Genomic DNA, 19,059 nt, shown 5'->3' with positions numbered 1-19,059 from the left:
TCCTAAAATTCATACAGAATCAGAAAGCTAAAATAACTGAGAACAAAAAACAGCTGGAAGTCTCACAGTTCCTGTATCAAAAGATATTACAAAGCTACAGTATTAAAACAATGTGGTACTGACATCTAGACCAAAGGAACAGAATGGAGAGCTCACAAATACTCTCATATCTATCAGGTCTTCGACCAGGGGCCCAAAGTCACACAGTAGGGAAAGAACTGTCTCTTCAACAGATGGAAATCTAGGTATTGACATACAAAAGAACGACCCTGAACCTTTCATAATATATATAAAAATTAACTCAAAATTAACTAAAGGCCTAATTTTAAGACCCGAAACTATAAAACTCCAGGAGAAAACATAAGGGGAAAGCTTCATGACACTGGATTTGGCCATGATTTCTTGGCTATGACACAGCAAGCACAACAAAAGCAAAAATAGATAAGTGTAACCACATCCGACTTCTGTGACACGGAAGTATGACTACTACTCTGCAGCAGAGAAAACAGTCAACAAAGTTAGACAGAGGGATTTCCCTAGTGGTCCAGTGGCTAAGACTCCATGCTCCCAATGCAGGGGGCCTGGGTTCAATCCCCAGTCAGGGAACTAGATTTCACGTGCTGCAACTAAGACCCAGTGCAGCCAAATATTAACAAAGTGAGAAGGCCATCTACAAAACTGGAGAAAATATTTGCAAACCATATATCTCATAACAAGTTAATATTGAGAACATATAAAGAACTCCTACAACTCAACAACAAAAATTAAACTAAAAAATAGGCAAAGGTCTTAAATAGACACTTGGCCAGAGAAGATATGCAAATAGCCAGAAAGTGTATAAAAAGATATTGAACATCACTAATCATCAGGACACTGCAAATCAAAATCTCATACACTATAACAAAATAACAAACACTGGTGAGGATGTGGAGAAATTGCTGGTGGAATTGTGAAATGATGTAGCTGCTATGGAAAATAGTATAGAGGTTCCTCAAAAAATTAAAGATAGAACTATCATATTCCGGTTCCCTCTGGTGGGCAAATGACTCCTATCCTCCCTTGCAGATTCATGCATCTCTCACTACCTGTTTCTGTGTTGCTGTTGTGTAGTCGTTCAGTCGTGTCTGACTCTTTGTGACCCCACATACTGTAGCCCACAGGCTCCTCTGTCTGTGGAATTCCCCAGCCAAGAATACCGGAGTGGGTTGCCACTTCCTTCTCCACCTGCTTCTTTAGCTATTCTTTAGTCCTTCCAAGTCATCTAATTGCTCTAGCAACCAGGATATTTTTATCGATTCCTGTTCATTAAAAGGCTTGGCTTCTAATGCTCCATGCCTAGAGCCAGAACCAAAACCACAATGAGGTTATCACCTCACGTGGGTCACAATGGCCATCATCAAAAAGTCTACAGACAACAAATGCAGGAGAGAGTGTGGAGAAAAGGGAACCCTCCTACACTGTTGGTGGGAATGTAAACTGGTACAACTACTACGGAGAACAGTATGGAAGTTCCTTAAAAAACTAAAAATAGAACTACCATATGACCCAGCAATCCCACCCCTGGAATATATCTGGAGAAAACTATAATTTGAAAAGATACATACACCCCAGTGTTCATCCCAGCACTATTTACAACAGCCAAGACATAGAAGCAACCTGAACATCCATCAACAAGAGGAATGGATAAAGAAGATGTGGTACATATATACAGTGGAACATAACTCAGCCATAAAAAAGAATGAAATGCCATTTGCAGCAACATGGATGGACCTAGAGATTATCATACAAACTAAGTCAGAAAGAGAAAGACAAATATCATAAATCAGGAGCTTGGGATTAACATACATACGACTATATACAAAATAGACAACCAACAAGGACCTGATACATAGTACAGGGAACTCTACTCAGTAACCTAGAGGGAAAAGAATCTGAAAAAGAAGAAATATATCTTTATGCATAATTGAATCACTTAGCTGTGCACTTGAAACTAATACAACACTGCAAATCAACTATATTCCAACAACATTTAAAAAATAAAAATAGAGCTACCCTATGACCCAACAGTCACATTTATGAATATATATCCAAAAGCAGCGAAAATGTATCAGAGATATTTGTATATCCATGTTCACTGCAGCATTATTGACAATAGCCAAGAGTTAGAAGCAATCTAAGTATCTGTTGATGGATGGGTGGGTAAAGAAAATGCGGCATATACATACAGTAACATATTTTTCGGCCTTAAAGAAAAAAAGGAAGTCTTGTCACATGCTACAACATGCAGGAACCTTAAAGGCACTGCTCCAGGTGAAATAGATCAGTCACAAAAAGACAAATACCACATTGTTCCACTTATCTAAGTATCTAAAGTAGTCAAACTCTAAGAGAAAACAAAATGGTGTTTGCCAGGAGCTGGGGGGAGGACAGAGATTCAGTTTTGAAAGATTCAAAAGTTCTAGAGATTTGCCACACAACACGTGAACATACTTAATACTACTATACTGTGACTTAAAACTGTAAATACTTAATAAAAAATAGTAAATCTTAGGTGCTTTTTTTTATAAAAAGGTTTTTAAATTTTTTTTTATTTTGTTGAAGTATGTGGGTTTTTTGGCCAATAAAAATATCACATCAGGTACTATAGAACTAAAGACATTATTTTGGTAAATAATTTATATCCTCCTTAATGTACCAATATGCCTATTTTGTAAGAAATGTAAAACACATAATGAAGGAATATAACTAAATCTCATTATTCAAAGTTAAAGGATTAAGAAACCTTTCAGAGTTTTTTTTTTTTTTTTCCTTTTTACTGAAGTGTTCAATTATACCTGCTCGAGAATTTTTGTATGTAAAATTTATTACCAGAAATTTACACTGTGTTTTGAACAATGATTTTCAAACTGCATTCCATGGAGTAAAAGTTTTCATGCTTTAAAAAGAACCTAAAAACCCTTTTATAATTTTGTGATTTCAGCCATTAGTGTTATATCAGTATAACAGACTATAAATTCTTTCTTTAGGAGACCCTGGGTCCTGCCCCTGGGTATTCCTTAGTTCAATCCATCTTTACAGAGCTATAGTGGCATTTTCTGTAGATAAATTGACTCATTCTGCAATTAAATTTTCCTGAAAAAGATTCTGGCCCATCCTCATAAAGCATCCTGCTCAACACTTAACCAACAACGTAAAACAAGTTCACTATGGGCGGCCCTCAGAGCTAAGGCTGCATTCACAGCTGCTCAATGATTGCCCAGCACTCCACTGACAAACAGTATTTAGAATGGAGCCCGAACATTTTGCCAGTCAGTCGATTTTCTAGGTTGGAGATGTTGAGATTGAGAGAAGGGAAAATGTGCCAGCTCACGTTAGGAGTGTGTTCACAGCTGGCTGTCCTCTATTTGCATCTTTACTCTGAATATCTCAACACGATCCTTGGATTTAGCCAGACTACAGGGACCCCGCTACCTACCTGGAGAGCTGGTTTAACTAAATTGAGCATTTCTTAAAATGGCCTCTGAAACAAGAAATGAAATTAAGGCAAACTCCCTGGTGATCCAGTGGTTAGCGCTCTGTGATTCCACTGCAGGGGGCACAAGTGCAAGGAATGAAATGAAGAAAATGTTGAACAGACAAGGGTGAGAACACAGTTCTGTGACCCACTGTTAGAAATGTACCCCTAATAATGTACATTTGACAGCAACCTCTGAAAAAATGAATCTTATTCCACCTAACTCGATGAACGTCAATTTCTCCTTTCTCAATTCTGCTATTAACACAAAAGGAAAGCTTACTCTGCCAAAATTCAGCTGAACTAAATCTACTCCATTTTCCCAACCCACCAGTGAGAACTGTCAAAAGACATTAGATTAGCATTAGATGACTTCACCGGAGAAGGCAATGGCACCCCACGCCAGTCCTTTCACCTGGAAAATCCCATGGATGGAGGAGCCTGGTAGGCTGCAGACCATGGGGTCGCGAAGAGTCAGACACAACTGAGCGACTTTACTTTCATGCATTGGAGAAGGACATGACAACCCACTCCGGTGTTCTTGCCTGGAGAATCCCAGGGACAGAGGAGCCTGGTGGGCTGCTGTCTGTGGGGTCACACAGGGTCAGACACGACTGAAGCAACTTAGCAGCAGCAGCAGCAGATGACTTCACAGTGAGTTTATGCTGCAGATGGGTGACTACTTCCTCTTTGGTTTATAAATAATCTGTCTAATCTAGAGGGAGCACTAAACCTGTGTTTCTCAAGTCTTTCAGTTTCTTCACCAAGGGTCACAGCCCTGGGAGCAGGCTTCAAGGAGGGTTCTCTACACCATCGAGAAGATAAAGGTAGAAACAGTTTGAAGGAACAAACAACAGGAAATCCAGATGAATGCTTGATTACTGTTACCTCCAGCAGGGCTTCTCATGCTTTAATTATCCGGGGATCTTGTTAACATGCAGATTCGGATGCAGAAGATCTGATAGGAGCCTGAGATTCTGCATTTGCTAACAGGCTCCCAGATGGAGCTGATGGGATAGCCACGGACCACGCTTAGTGTAAAAAGGTACTAAGTCTCCATGAACCAGGCTTGGAGCATTCCTGAATTGTTCTAAATGTCAAAGATACCATAAAAATAAGTACCGACCCAGGATGTAAAACAGGAGCAGCATGCTGCGGTGGAAAGGGGGCTGGACTGGATCAGAGGACATTTGTTTTAGGCTCAGCACCGCCATGTCTTTCTTGGCTACTGGACTCTTGGTCAAACCACTTTGCTTTCTCAGGCCTCCAACTATACAGTGAGGGGCAGGGAGCTACAGCTTAGATGACCTCAGAAGTCCTTTCTTAACCAATGGGTTTATAGATTTATTAAATAAACTTGGGTTTAAAGAATCAGCAGGAATTCCATTTTGGGCATCATGGCAGATTAAATGTCCAAAGAAACAATCTCAATACAGAGCCTCTAAAACTGCTGGATTTAAACTTCACATGCTGGGCTAAGGTGATGGAAAAGTAAGGGAAGGTCTTGGAAGAGAGAAACCAAGATGTCAGCAAGGCACGGGAGGAGGCTTTTCCCAACTGTCTGAGCAGCAGAGCCTGAATTCAGGGGGGGAACTGAGATGGGGAGAGGGAAGGAGCAGAAAATGCTAGGGTCCCTAAAGTAACAGCCTCTAAGGGTGAACATCCATTGGATCATAGAAAAAGCAAGAGAATAGCAGAAAAACATCTGCTTTATTGATTACATGAAAGCCTTTGACTGTGTAGATTACAACCAACTGTGGAAAATTCTTCAATAAATAGGAATACCAGACCACCTGACCTGCCTCCTGAGAAATCAGTATGCAGGTCAAGAAGCAACAGTTAAAACCAGACACGGAACAACAGACTGGTTCCAAATTGGGAAAGGAGTACATCAAGGCTGTATATTGTCACTCTGCTCACTTAACTTATATGAGGAAGGAGTACATCATGCAAAACGCCGGGCTCAATGGAGCACAAGCTGGAATCAAGATTGCCAGGAGAAATATCAATAACCTCAGATACGCAGATGACACCACCCTTATGACAGAAAGTGAAGAGGAATTAAAGAGCCTCTTGATGAAAGTGAAAGAGAAGAGTGAAAAAGTTGGCTTAAAACTCAACATTCAAAAAACTAAGATCATGGCATCTGATCCCATCACTCCATTGTTTCCCCATCTATTTGCCATGAAAACAGTGAGAGACTTTATTTTCTTGGGCTCCAAAATCACTGCAGATGGTGACTGCAGCCATGAAATTAAAAGACGCTCACTCCTTAGAAGAAAAGCTATGACCAACCTAGACAGCATATTAAAAAGCAAAGACATTACTTTGTCAACAAAGGTCTGTCTAGTCAAACTATGGTTTTTCCAGTAGTCATGTATGGATGTGAGAGTTGGATCATAAACAAAGCTGAGTGAAGAAGAATTGATGCTTTTGAACTGTGGTGATGGAGAAGATTCTTGAGAGTCCCTTGGACAGCAAAGAGATCCAACCACTCAATCCTAAAGGAAATCAGTTCTGAATATTCATTGGAAGGACTGATGCTGAAGCTGAAACTCCAATACTTTGGCCACCTGATGTGAAGAACTGACTCATTGGAAAAGACCCTGATGCTGGGAAAGACTGAGGGCAAGAGGAGAAGGGGATGACAGAGGATGAGATGGTTGGATGGCATCACCGACTCGATGGACACGAGTTTGAGCAAGCTCCGGGAGCTGGTGATGGACAGGGAAGCCTGGCATGCTGCAGTCCATGGGGTCACAAAGAGTCCGACACAACTGAGCAACTGAACTGAACTGAGGGTAAAATAAATAAACCACCCACCCTACCTTCCCAGAGGGATATGGCAGGACCTCGGCCCTGGGCCAGGGAAAAAGTAAGTCTCCTTTACAGCTTGAGACTACAAGACTGCCTTAACACACATTAGAGTTAGAACTCACACTTAGGCCAATAACACTCAGAGCAAACCAGTGTTGTCTCTCCCCCAACCCCAGGCAGATACACATGCAAACACTTTTTGGAAAAACACTCATTAAACCCAGCTCTCCAAGAATAAACTCAAAGAGGTTACCATCAAAAACCATAAAACAAATGAAGAAGTAAAATGACTGAATGAAAGTCAGTACAAGCAGCAGACCACTCAATCAAACCTATAAAGTCTACAGTTAATTTATTTTCTGCATCTGATCATTACAAGAATAGTGCTTAGTTTCCCAGTCGCATCTGACTCTCTGCAACCCCATGGACTGTAGCCCACAGTCTGTTCATGGGATTTTCCAGGCAAGAATACTGGAGTGAGTTGCCATTTCCTTCTCCAGGGGAACTTTCCAACCCAGGGATTGAACCTGGGTCTCCTGCATTATAGGCAGATTCTTTACCATCTGAGCTACCATGGAAGCCCGATCATTACAAGAATAAGTTAAAAGAAATAGGACATGAAAAACACAAAAGAACAGACTTTTATAAAAAATGACCAGATAGCTGTAAGTGAGCCAAACAAAATTAGAAATTTAAGAATACAGTAAGTGAAATTAAGGAATTCCTTGGGGGTCCAGTGGTTAGGACTCTGTACTTTCACCGCCGAGGGCCTGGGTTCAACCACTGGTTGGGGAACTAAGATCCCATAAGCCACGCAGGGAAGCCATAAACAGAAAAAAAAAAAAAAGGTGAAATTAAAACTTTAGTGTAAATTAGGCAACTAGTGAAAAAGTTAAGTTGTAAGATGGATTAAAATAACCTACATGCAACACAGAAATCAAGATACATATTAAACAGTTGTTATGAGAGATTAGGGGCTTAAGGAGTGACAAGAAGCAATATTCCCCAAGCTGAAGATTTAGCTACAAATTTTCCAAAACTATTCCAGCTTGAGGAGCCCCAACTAGGAGAGATGAACAGAAGGAAGTGTCTATGCAGGCAAACAGCAAAACAGTACAAAGAAAAGACCTTACAAGCAGCCAGAGAAAGGGCAGATTCCTAACAAATAATGAGACTTGAACAACAGGGGTGTGTTGCAGGCTAATCTCCCCAAATAGAAGGTGGCCCCCCACAAAGCTCCACGGAAACCTGTTCTGGTCTTGTGTTACTGCCAACAGTCTGGGTCAACAAGGCTTGGACCCCAGTGTCTTAATCATGCTGGAGAAAGTGCTGGCAGCCCCCTAACCATGTTTACAGATACACGAACCCTGCCCTCATCCACTATGTCATGCAGACTCAAGTTCAAGGCTGAGACAGCCCCTGAGCCAGCCAGGGGAGGGGCCAGGCCAACCCACGGGCAAAAAAGTTGCATGGGACCTGGAGAGCACGGCTCCATCACAGCATAACAACCCCTCTGTATCCTGGCCCTCCGTTACCCCACGGGGCCCAGGCTCCTCCTGAAGTATGAAGCCTGACCCTGCCAGGGGGCTAAGAGCCACCCCTGGAGGGCAGGGCACACAGGTCACTGACCTATCTGCCCTTTGTTGGGTCTCCCCTCCCCCATCCAATGTTGCTCCAACAGATCACATGCATATTACATGATCTTCAAGATGCTGAGGGAACTGTACAACCAGCAAAATTGATTTTCAAAACAAGGGCCATACAGGCACATGTTCAGGCAGACAAAAGCAAACATAGTTTACTATCATCAGACCCCCATCAGGGGAACTTCTCAAAGACATTCTGTAGGAAAGATACATGCAAGAAGGAATGCAAGACAACGATAAATATACATGTAAACTATACAGGTATTAACGAGACAATGATACTGTCTGATTAAAATACAGGTTGCAAATACTGGACAATAACAGACTATAATTTAAAATGGGACAAAAGGAGCTAAGGGTCCCAAGGTCCTTATATTGTTAGGAAGGAGGGTAAAGAGAATGAGACCTTAAGTTAAACATAAATGTTAAAATTTCAAGGAAAAGCACAAGAAAAACCAGAAATAGAATATATAACTTCCACATTCTTCAGGAAAAATGAAAGGGAACAAGGGGATCTTGCTAGCTAATCCAAGAAAAGGAAAAAATAAGACAAAACAAAAAAGTAAAAATGATTCCAAATATATCTCCAATATTAATAAGTGTAAGTGGGCCAATCTGTCAAGAAATATCAGAAGGAATATAAAGTTCAACTACAAACTGTAAGAAATAAGCTTAAAATCTAAGGATAAGAAAAGTTGGAAGCAAAAGAATGAAAACATATATAATGCAAACAACCCAAAGAAAATATAGCTATATTAATATCAGACAAAATAGAAAAAATTATTACTAGAAGGAGTTCATTGTATGTTGATGAAAAATTTAATTTGCTAAGAAGACATCAATTCTAAGATTAAGTAGACTTAATAACATACCCTGAAAATAGTTACAGTGAAGATAGAAATACTAAGTGAAGTTAGCATCATGAACCCTCTCTCAATCAGAAAAAAATTCATTAAGGAAATAAAAGATCTAAACAATTAACAAGCTTAACGTTAATACATACACAGGATATTGCACCAATATTAATTGGTATTGTACCAACACCAGTTTTCAACATCATATTGAACACTTGTGAAAACTGACTACATATTGTTATAATACAAAATTTCAAAGTATTATACAGACCTTATTCATTGAGCACAGATTAACAAATTAAAAGAAGATAATTTCAAAATCCAGCAGTTGGAAATGTTAAATATCTGATGAGTAAAAAATGACACCACAACAGTATTTAGGAAAAAAACAAGCAATGAATTCATTAAATGGTCATTTCCATTTTACATCATTTAAAAAATCATACAGCAAACACACTCAAAATCCACTTGTGTGTAGATTCTGGTGTCTTTTTAAATGGTAACCACTTCGGAAGAAGTTAATTTGAGACAGTAATAAGGGAATAAGGTGACAGGTATTTCCAGTAAAGCCAGTGTAAATTCTAAGTTAATCAAAAAATTTGCAACATTTATTTTTACTCTGTTTTTTGGTTATGTAAGAAAAATAAATCTTATTTCTTTACATCACAGTTATGTCAATTTCTCTCATCCCACCAGTGTTCCTGGATAATTGAGTGCTGATTCTGAGTTTATTTTCGACACCTGGCAAACTCCACAGAGGTATGAAAGGAACAGGATGAACGGTCTTTAAAACGAATGATTAAACCAGACTATAACAAATCAGTTTTCCCTCTCAGCAATTATTTTTAGTATAACAAATACAGACACAATTGACAAACATATTAAGTAAAAGATTTTATATCAGGCAAGAAATTTAACACCAGCATAACCAAGAGAATTATGCACAGATAGAATGTTTGAAGCGAAGCTGAAGTCTGAGATATGCCTGTAAAATGATGAATATAATTTGTGAGCCCAATATAGAATTCATGATCGTCATGTTTTAGCCTGGAAGGACAGCTTTCAAGCCACAGATAAGTAATTCGTTCTGAAACTGTAGACAGAAAACTGACTCTCTCCCAGTAGGGACAAGCCTCAACTGTCTCAATTTCTCTATCACCTTAAAAGAAAACAGCTGTGGTCCCACCACACCACTCCTAGACCTGAAAATAACAAGTATGTAACAATTAGCTTACTCCTAAATCCTGAAATAGAAATATCTAAATAGCTGTAGTTTGTAGAATTCTCTCGTATGTTAACCCACTGTACACAATTACCATTCCCAACAATTCCAAGACATGTGAACTGTCTTTAGATTTTTACATTTATCTTCATTAACACGTGCAAAGGACATTTCAGAACACCAGTGAGATCAATATGGTTTCTTCCATCTAAGTCTTAACCAGAAAAACACTGTATTTAATTTGAATAGCCAATTAGCTCTTTGTTTTCTAATAGTGAAAACTACCCAAAGTTTTACTTTAAAGCATCACCAACAATTGATACCAGTCTAGTCAAGGCTATGGTTTTTCCAGTAGTCAGGTATGGATGTGAGAGTTGGACTATAAAGAAAGCTGAGCGCAGAAGAATGATGTTTTTGAACTGTGGTGTCGGAGAAGACTCTTGAGAGTCCCTTGGACTGCAAGGAGATCCAACCAGTCCATTGGAGATCAGTCCTGGGTGTTCATTGAAAGGACTGATGTTGAAGCTGAAACTCCAATACTTTGGCCACCTGATGCGAAGAGCTGACTCATTTGGAAAGACCCTGATGCTGGGAAAGATTGAGGGCAGGAGAAGGGGACAACAGAGGATGAGATGGTTGGATGGCATCACCGACTCAATGGACATGAGTTTGGGTAAACTCCAGGAGTTGGTGATGGACAGGGAGGCCTGGCGTGCTGCGGTTCATGGGGTTGCAAAGAGTCAGACACAACTGAGCGACTGAACCGAACAGCTGTTTAAACCAGAAACCTGCAAGTTGGACTGCTGTTTAGCAAGTAAAAATACAGGACAACTAGTTAAGTCGGAACTTCAGGTAAGTTACAAAAATTTTTTAGTACAAGTATGTACCACATATCACATGCGACATACTAGAAGATTTTTCACTATTCACCTGAAATTCAAGTTTAACTGGGCGTCCTGTATTTTATCGGACAACTCTAAGCTAGAATTCTCCCTCTGTTACCTCCCACATGCAGTCCATCCCAACAAAGCCTATCAATTCTACCTCCTAAAAACATCTAAAATCCATCCACTTTTCTCCATTTCTTCTGCCATCACATAGGTCTAAGCCACCAATCTAAGAATTTCCCAGCTGCCTCACTGCTTCTACTTCAAGTTTCCCTTTTCTGGGTCATTATTGAGTAAGCTGAATAGCAGCAGAAACCTAAAATCTCTTAAGCAGCATCAGAAGGACCCATAAAATCGCAACTCTGAGGTATGAGGACTGTTCAGGGGTGACCTCTGAAACAGCTCCAAGGAAAGTAACAGTTCTCTTGGGTGTGTCCAAGTCAATGACCTCTATCAATCATCTTGCTAAATGGTGTTTATTGCTACAAAGAGATAAACTAAGAAAATCTGTGCAGCCACAAGTAAATCAGGAGTTCAATAAAGTTGAACTCTTTATTGAACCAAACTTTATTGAACCAATCTATAAAGTTGGTTTAAAACACTCTTGTCTTTCAGAAAGAATTCTAAGATTTAGAACGAGACTGATTGTGAGATATTCCTGTCCTTCAAACTGCTATTCTAAGAAACCATCCTGGTTAGTGTGCCCATCAACCCAAGGTTGCAAAGCCACAGAGCAGAGCACTAGAGAATTTAGGTGGTTGCTAAGTAAGAGTCAGGAGAAGGCCATGGCAACCCACTCCAGTACTCTTGCCTGGAAAATCCCACGGATGGAGGAGCCTGGTAGGCTGCAGACCATGGGGTCGCTCAGAGTCGGAAACGACTGAGCGACTTCACTTTCCCTTTTCACTTTCATACGTTGGAGAAGGAAATAGCAACCCACTCCAGTGTTCTTGCCTGGAGAATTCCAGGGACGGGGGAGCCTGGTGGGCTGCCGTCTATGGGGTCGCACAGAGTTGGACACAACTAAAGCGATTTAGCAGCAGCAGCAAGTAAGAGTCAAGAGAAAAAAATGTGGCACTGACTTGTTCAGATTACCAATACTTAAGAACAGCTGCCACCTCCTGACTAATGAAGAAGTATTTTGGTTGCGAGAGTTACAGTCGTCTGTGAGCGCAGCTAGCCTGTCACGCTGTGTGATCAATGGTTGGCAACAAAGCAGATTATACAGAGAAATGCCAGTGCAGACTTTAAAGATTTGTGATACTGCAGAGCTGTACCAGCTAACCAAATTAAATACAAATTACTGCCGTGGAAGTAACTGGCAGAAAAACAGGTTTCCCTGTATATCAAAGAGGCCCGTGGAATTGTTACAAATGACTCTTAGATCATAGAACACGATGGCAATCCAAGTGTTTCAAAGTTTTAACAATGTAAATTTGAACATTCATCTATTTAATACAGAATACCCAGTCTTAATGTTGTTGGCTCTGAACAAAGAAACTATTCAAGCTGTCTCCACATGAAACAAGCATTCAAATGGGAAGTCAGAACAGCCTCTTATGAGAGTGAGTTCCTTTATTGAGGATCCAGTTATTAGTATTCAATGAATAAGCCTTTCTGTGGATAAAACCTAATGATGCCACCAAAATCGTTCTTGGAAGCCCCATCCAAGATACAGCTTTTGGTATGTCTTCTTCTCTACAGAGGGAAATAGAATTTCAGCCTCCGGACACCCTGGCAGAGGCCAGTATTAGCGACTGGAAAGAGGTATGAACGGTTGCACCGGGTCCAGTCAATCTCGATAAAAGAAGCGTGGATGCTGCAAGAATAGGCAACCCTTAACGCCTGCACTTGTATTTCATGTATAATCTGTTTTGTGGGTCTCCACTGATCACATAACGTGACAAGCTGGCAGCACTCCGAGATAACTGGCTCCACAACCGAAATACGTGTAAAATGATTCATTCCCAGTTTCTGTCGGCACCTGGGACTACAGATCTGAGGACCAGCAAGCTGTTTCAGTCACACGAAATGCACTGGAAACTGACTTCAGCAGAAGTGAGCTTTCTTATAAAGGGCTTCCCTTGGAGAAACTGAGGATCAGAAACTCTGAACCCTAACTGCTCTGAGACCATTTCAGCCACCGCTTGCGGGACCCCGAATCCCCCCGGGATGCGCTTTCACGTGCACTCATAAGAAGGTCCACTGCTCGGCGGAGGACGTCTCGGGGGGCGGGCTGGACCCCGGCTTTTCTCCGAATAAGGCCGCTCTTTGAGGCTCTCTCCCGGCCCAGGAGGGCAGAGAGCGGCCCGGGCGTTTGCTTTGGGGCTGAACTTGGGATGGGAGCACCTGCGTCTGCCCCGCGGGCGGGTGGTCGCCAACCCGCGCGGTGTCGCCCGAGCGAACAGCCGGGACCGTGTGCGGCGACCCGATGCCGGGGACCGGGGGAAGGGGGGCCCGCCGAGCCCGCTTACACCCCGCTCCCACCCACCCCCGACCCCCGGTCCCTTCCGGGTAAGCCGGGCCGCGGCGGCGGGACCCGCGTGGCCGCTCGGGCTTGGGGGGCTCCAGGGCGGGATGGGCCCGGGCTGGCGCCCACTCTTGCCCCGCGGTCCCGGCGGCGGCCCGGCCTCTGCGCTGCCCGGGCGGGCGCTCACCTCTCCCTGGAGTAGAGCTGCAGCTGCTGCTCGCGCTGCCTCTTCCGGGTGAACGCCATGGAGGGCGGGCGGGGCGCGCGTCTCCGGCTCGGGTTCAGTGGAGCCGCCGGCCGAGAGGTCGGGAACCCGGGAGGCGGGCCGGGCACAGCCGGCCTGCGGGCCCCACGAGGAGAGCGCGCCTGCGGCCTGGCGTACCGAGCCCGCGCTCAGCGCCGCATCCCCGCCGCGTGGGGCCTCGGCCGTGACTCAGGTCGGAGGAGGGGCGGGTGCTCGCCTGAGGCGCCCGGGACCCAGGGCCCGGTCTGGGGTCCGTCCCTCCGCCCCAAACCGCCGCCCCGCGGCTCCATTTCACTGCTTTTCCGCATGAAGACGGAAGCCCACCCTAAACTAAGCCAGCGTGTTGGCCACGGAGGTTCTAAATAACATTTGAGTCTTTAATTGAAATAACTAGTCACATGACTCTTTTTGTTAACAGCTGTGTTTGAGATCTAACTTACACGCGAAACAATTCAGCCATTTAGAGTGTACCAATCAGTGGTTTTTAGTATATTCACAGATATGTCCAACTACTGGTGCAGTTGAAATCCAGCAGGACCCTGAAGGAGGTGGGGGCCGGTTCCTGGGTACAAAAGTCTTTCTGGGTCCCTTTTTTGTTTGAAGAAAAAGGCTTTAGTCCCCTAGGCCTTCCCTGAGTTCCCGAGGGCAGCTTCAAGCAGTTACTAACCAGGGCAGTGAGGGAAGCAGAGAGGAAGGGAAAGCAGTCCAACACAGGGCAGAGCAGAGACCTAGCTCCTCAGGATGAAGCCAATACAACTGAACTCTGCTGCCCGGATAAAGCCCCCGGATAAAGGCAGCGGGAGGATGCTAACTCCAGGCTGCTCACACGACTTCTAGGAGCACCTACCATCCTCTTCGCTCACCAGTCAGAAGAAAGGCACATGCCCTTCCTCCCTCAGCCCACATTTTGCCTATAAACACTCTTCCCTGAAACCCACTTGGTCTAGCAATAGATGCTCTGAGTTCAGGAGAGTCACCTTGGCTGGAAAAAAAGGCCAGAAAACAGCTCGCAAGTTTTCTTCATTCAGTTAAACGTTAGCGACTGATGTGACCCTGCTGATGGAGAGTGACAAAGATTCCCTGACGGAGAGAACTCCAGCCTCGCCACTTTAAGCCTTCCTCTCCAACAGGCCTCGGCCTAGAAAACCACAGACTCTCAGCACATATGATTTTGCCTGCCACAGTACAAGACCTGTACAAACAGGAGCAGTGTCTGACTACCCAGGCCTCATCGCTGGGTATCCCCAGCTCCCCTTAAATGCCTGTCTGAGGCAGCTTAAGGCTGCCCAGAGGATTTACTGTTTATTATAGCCAACACCTGGGGCTTCTCCGGTGGCTCAGTGGTTAAGAATCTGCCTGCAATGCAGAAGTGGGTTCAATGCCTCAGTAGGGAAGATCCTCTGAAGGAGGAAATGGCAACCCACTCCAGTATTCTTGCCTGGAGAATACCATGGACAGAGGAGCCTGGTGGGCTACGGTCCGGGGTCACAAAGAGTCAGACACAATTGAGTACATACATAGCCAGCACCTGAAATGGGCCCTGACAGCTGTTTCTTAGGGCATTTACAAAAAGGGCTTACAGCTGTGAATTCTTTCTCTGAACCCTTGAGATGTGTCTCCCACAACCCAGGACTGGCTTCCTAAAGGACTTGAACGCCATTTGAAATATCATCAGGAAGTTGAGGGCATCTGTCTCCTGCTCTCCCTGGGAAGGCAGCTGCCAGCCAGCAGATAAAGACTCGCATTTACAGCTATCCACTCTGAGATTTTTCACTTCCCAGCTTACCTTTGACAGGAGAAGGGAAAAAAACTCTCTCAAAAGGACTTTCTTGAACGACAGCTCAGATATGCTTCTGCTGTTATGGGGGTTGTGTTCCTGGAGAATGAAGAGAGGACTTGAGGGGGGGTGGTTCCCTCCTCCTCCCACCTAAAACCACCAGCCCCCCAACACCTGTGCCCTTCACTTCATTCTGCCATTTCCAAGTATATTTTCCCAACTTCAACCTCTCCTTCCCAACTCAGCAGCTTAGCCTCTGTAATTATCCCTTCTCTCTTCCCTCTTTCTCGCTTGCTTTGTCTTTTTCTCCCTCACTACTAAGTCATTCCCATCCAAATACATGGTTTCAATGTTCCCTTTATCCCATATCTCCTTCCATCTCCCCATTCTTAGCCAGACTTCTGGAAACATTTGCCTCCCAGGCTGTCTCTACTTTCTCACCTTGCCTGTCTTCAGTCTGTCCCACCTAGACTTCTGTTTCCACTCTGTGGTGGTGTTGTTTAGTCGCTAAGTTGTGTCTGACTTTTTGTGACCCCGTGGACTGGGGTCAGGCTCTTCTGTCCATGGGATTCTCCAGGCAAGAATTCTGGAGTGGGTTGCCATTCGTTCCCCAGGCGATCTTCCTGACCCAGGGATCAAAGCCAAGGCTCCTGCATTGCAGGCAGATTCTTAACCATCTGAGCCACCTGGGAAGCAAGGAGATTTAGAACATTGGCTTTCCGAAGCTCAGGTTCTTTATGTTTCATCACAGAAAGGATCCAGTTAAACAGGGTGGTATCACACTCATTAGACTTCAGCCTTATTCTAAGGGCTTTCCTTGTAGCTCAGTTGGTAAAGAATCTGCCTGCAATTCTTAAAGAAAAATAATCCTTATTTATTTTTCTTAAGGAAAAATTATTCTTATCCTTTCTTGGTATTCCCTTACCAGTACTCAAGACCTCGGTGGGAATGATCTGATTACTGAAATGTTATTACCATGGCCCATGTGCAAGCTGGTTCTCTCTGTTCTAGCTCATGTGAGTATGTTTCTCAGTCATGTCTGACTCTTTGCCACCCCGTGAACTACATAGCCTGCCAGGCTCCTCTTGTCCGTGGGATTCTCCAGGGAAGAATATTGGACTGGGTAGCCAGTCCCTTCTCCAGGGTATATCTTCCTGACCCAGGGATCGAACTCAGGTCTCCTGCATTGCAGGTGGATTCTTTACCATCTGAGCAACCAGGGAAGCCCACTCCAGCCCATTGATTTATAGATAAAATTGGCTCAAAGCCCACAGAATTCAACACCCTTTCCAACATGTCACTTCCTTTCTCTGAGGGCTTCCATCGTCATGACTCTGCCTCCTGAGATCCTGCTTCTTGACACGTGTCTTTGCTTTAACCACAGGAGCATTTTATCTGCCCGCCTCCCCACCGTGTTAATGGAGAGTTGTGAATCCTGGCAGCAGTAACATCAGTGCAAACTGCTGTTAAAAACCCATGTTAGAGACCCCAGGTTGGATCCCTGCTCAGCGAACTAGATTCCACATGCAGCAACTAAGAGTTTGAATGCCACAACTAAGACTTAGTGCAGCCAAATAAGTAAATATTAAAAAAAAAAAATACCCTATGAATATTTTCTTAGCTGTTTTAAGTCTACCACCACTGAGGATCCCTCACATTTTTCTTCCACAAAGAGTTCAGGCTTACAAATTTCTTACCCCTCCCCACCCCACAGCCTTTCTAGGGCTAAAGAGTTCGGCCCCAGGGTCCTCTGGGGTCTTGTTAGAAACATAGATTGCTGGCCCCACCCTGGTGTTCCTGATCTACTAGATGGCTTCCGCAATGGCTCAGCAGGTAAAAAATCCGCCTGCAAAGCAGGAGACATGGGAGATGCGGGTTCTATCCCTGGGTCCGGAAGATCCCTGGGAAAAGGGCATGACAACCCACTCCAGCATTCCTGCCTGGGAAGTCTCATGGACAGAGGAGCCTGGCGGGCTACAGTCCATGGGGTCGCAAAAAGTCAGACATGGACTGTGACTGAGCACACACCGATCTGAGGTGGGAACTGAGAGTCCTGAGCCCCCAGGTAGTATTGATGCTGGTCTAGAGATCACTCTGAGAAACTCAGCTTTAGAACAACAAATTCCTTCCCAGTCTTAAAGAAAGCAGCACCTCCACCTCTCCCGCCTCCGACCCCCCACCCTTCTCTTCATCCTGGCATCAGCAAATATGCAACCTCAGGTGTGTGTGTTCGGGGGGGGGGGGGGGTACTTGCATTTTACTGCAAGCACTTATCAGCACATTTCCCCCAATAAGCACAGTTTCCTTTCTAAGAGGCATGAGGTGCCAGGTTTAAAAAAAACAAGCCTTGTTTTTCCCCCACTGTGTTGCCTCATCATTGTAATTGTCAATATTATTGCTATCTGAATTTATGATGCAATTACTTTGTAGAAAACACTACGCTGAGTACTTTGCATGCATTTTATTCTTCAGTCCCGTTGGGAGCTAATTCTCCACAAATCTTTCACATTTCTCCATGTTAGGCATCATCAGTCAATTTGCTCAGATTTATTTCCGTCCTGGGAGAGTAGAGATCAAGAATATCCTCCCCCCGGGGACACCCCGGGGATGATAAGGACCACACCCTCCCTGCCTCAGGGAAGACTTGGCGACCTCTCAGGATAATTAATGTAATAGTTCTCTCCAGAGGACAGAGGGCGCAGGTTTGCCAGCAGCCTCTGAATAAGGCTGTAGCTTCCTTGGTGGCTCAAACAGTAAAGAATCTGCCCGCAGTGCAGGAGACTTGGGTTCGAGCCCTGGGTTGGGAAGATCCCCTGGAGGAGGGAATGGCTACCCACTCCAGTATTCTTGCCTGGAGAATCCCATGGACAGAGGAGTCTGGTGGGCTACAGTCCATGGGGCCCAAAAGAGTCAGACAAGACTGAGCGACTTTCACTTTCCTGGAGAAGGCTGGGGATTTCCAAAGATGCGTATTCCTGAGCGGTGATGCAGGACCACGGTGCGTCCACATCCACTGACCGCCTCATCGCTCCAGTGGGACGTGAGGGTCAAGGGGCTCATGTTGCCTGCTCCATGGTAAGTGACACACTCTCCAAATCCATGTGAGTACACTGTCCCCGTACCTGCCAAATCTAGAGGCATTTGCCAAGCCTATCTAGCAGCTGTCATCTGCCACTCCAGAGAAACTACTTGACTTCCTTCTTGGCAAATCTCTAAGACTGTTCTATTATTTCCATTCTTTGGAAGAGAACAGCTAAAGCTTTATGCAGTTTAATAATATGTCCAATAGTAAGTGATAATGCCAGTTGATAAGTGACAGTGACAAGATCTGATCCCGTGTCTGCCTTAAATCTACTTTCTTTGCAATTATACATTTCTAGTGGCAATTCTGAGACCTTAAAGAAAATAAAACTAAGAATCAGAAGTCCTCATTATTGTATTAAAGCTCTAAGTAATCTCACAGGAAGAAAACAAAATTTTCCACTGTCAGTGTACCCAAGGGAGCCCCACCATACCTACCAGTGACAGTTGCTCCTGGACAATCTTCCTTGAAGGCAGGGAAGGGGAAGGGTCAACTCAATGTTTCTGACATCCCCTTTCAAATAAATGTCTATTTTTATTTATTTGG

General features: G+C 44.0%; 1 protein-coding gene and 1 long non-coding RNA gene across 7 annotated transcripts in view; both read right to left on the bottom strand.

Moving 5' to 3' along the window:
* The window catches only part of NSMAF (neutral sphingomyelinase activation associated factor), a 63,974-nt gene extending 50,129 nt beyond the window's left edge, over nt 1-13,845 (bottom strand). For all 6 annotated transcript variants that reach the window (XR_014057802.1, XM_081504359.1, XM_081504356.1 and 3 more), the window contains exon 1: nt 13,598-13,845. Coding sequence is in view for 4 of the 6 variants with exons in the window: in XM_081504356.1 (XP_081360482.1) it covers nt 13,598-13,656 (59 nt within the window). In the remaining 2 variants the exon portion in view is untranslated. The remainder of the gene's footprint in view (nt 1-13,597) is intronic.
* Nucleotides 13,846-15,440: 1,595 nt separating this feature from the next.
* Nucleotides 15,441-19,059, bottom strand: part of LOC145511325 (uncharacterized) — a 106,540-nt gene continuing 102,921 nt past the window's right edge. The window contains exons 8-9 of the long non-coding RNA XR_014057800.1: nt 15,873-16,117; nt 15,441-15,530 (exon numbers count right to left, since the gene is read on the bottom strand). This is a non-coding gene — a long non-coding RNA (uncharacterized LOC145511325). The remainder of the gene's footprint in view (nt 15,531-15,872; nt 16,118-19,059) is intronic.

The sequence above is a fragment of the Giraffa tippelskirchi genome, chromosome 6 (assembly GCF_054371585.1).
Source record: "Giraffa tippelskirchi isolate mGirTip1 chromosome 6, T2T-mGirTip1v1.2.pri, whole genome shotgun sequence".
In the NCBI taxonomy this organism is placed as follows: domain Eukaryota; kingdom Metazoa; phylum Chordata; class Mammalia; order Artiodactyla; family Giraffidae; genus Giraffa; species Giraffa tippelskirchi.
Note: the sequence above shows the minus strand (reverse complement) of the source record. Positions and strands in the feature narration are given on the sequence as shown.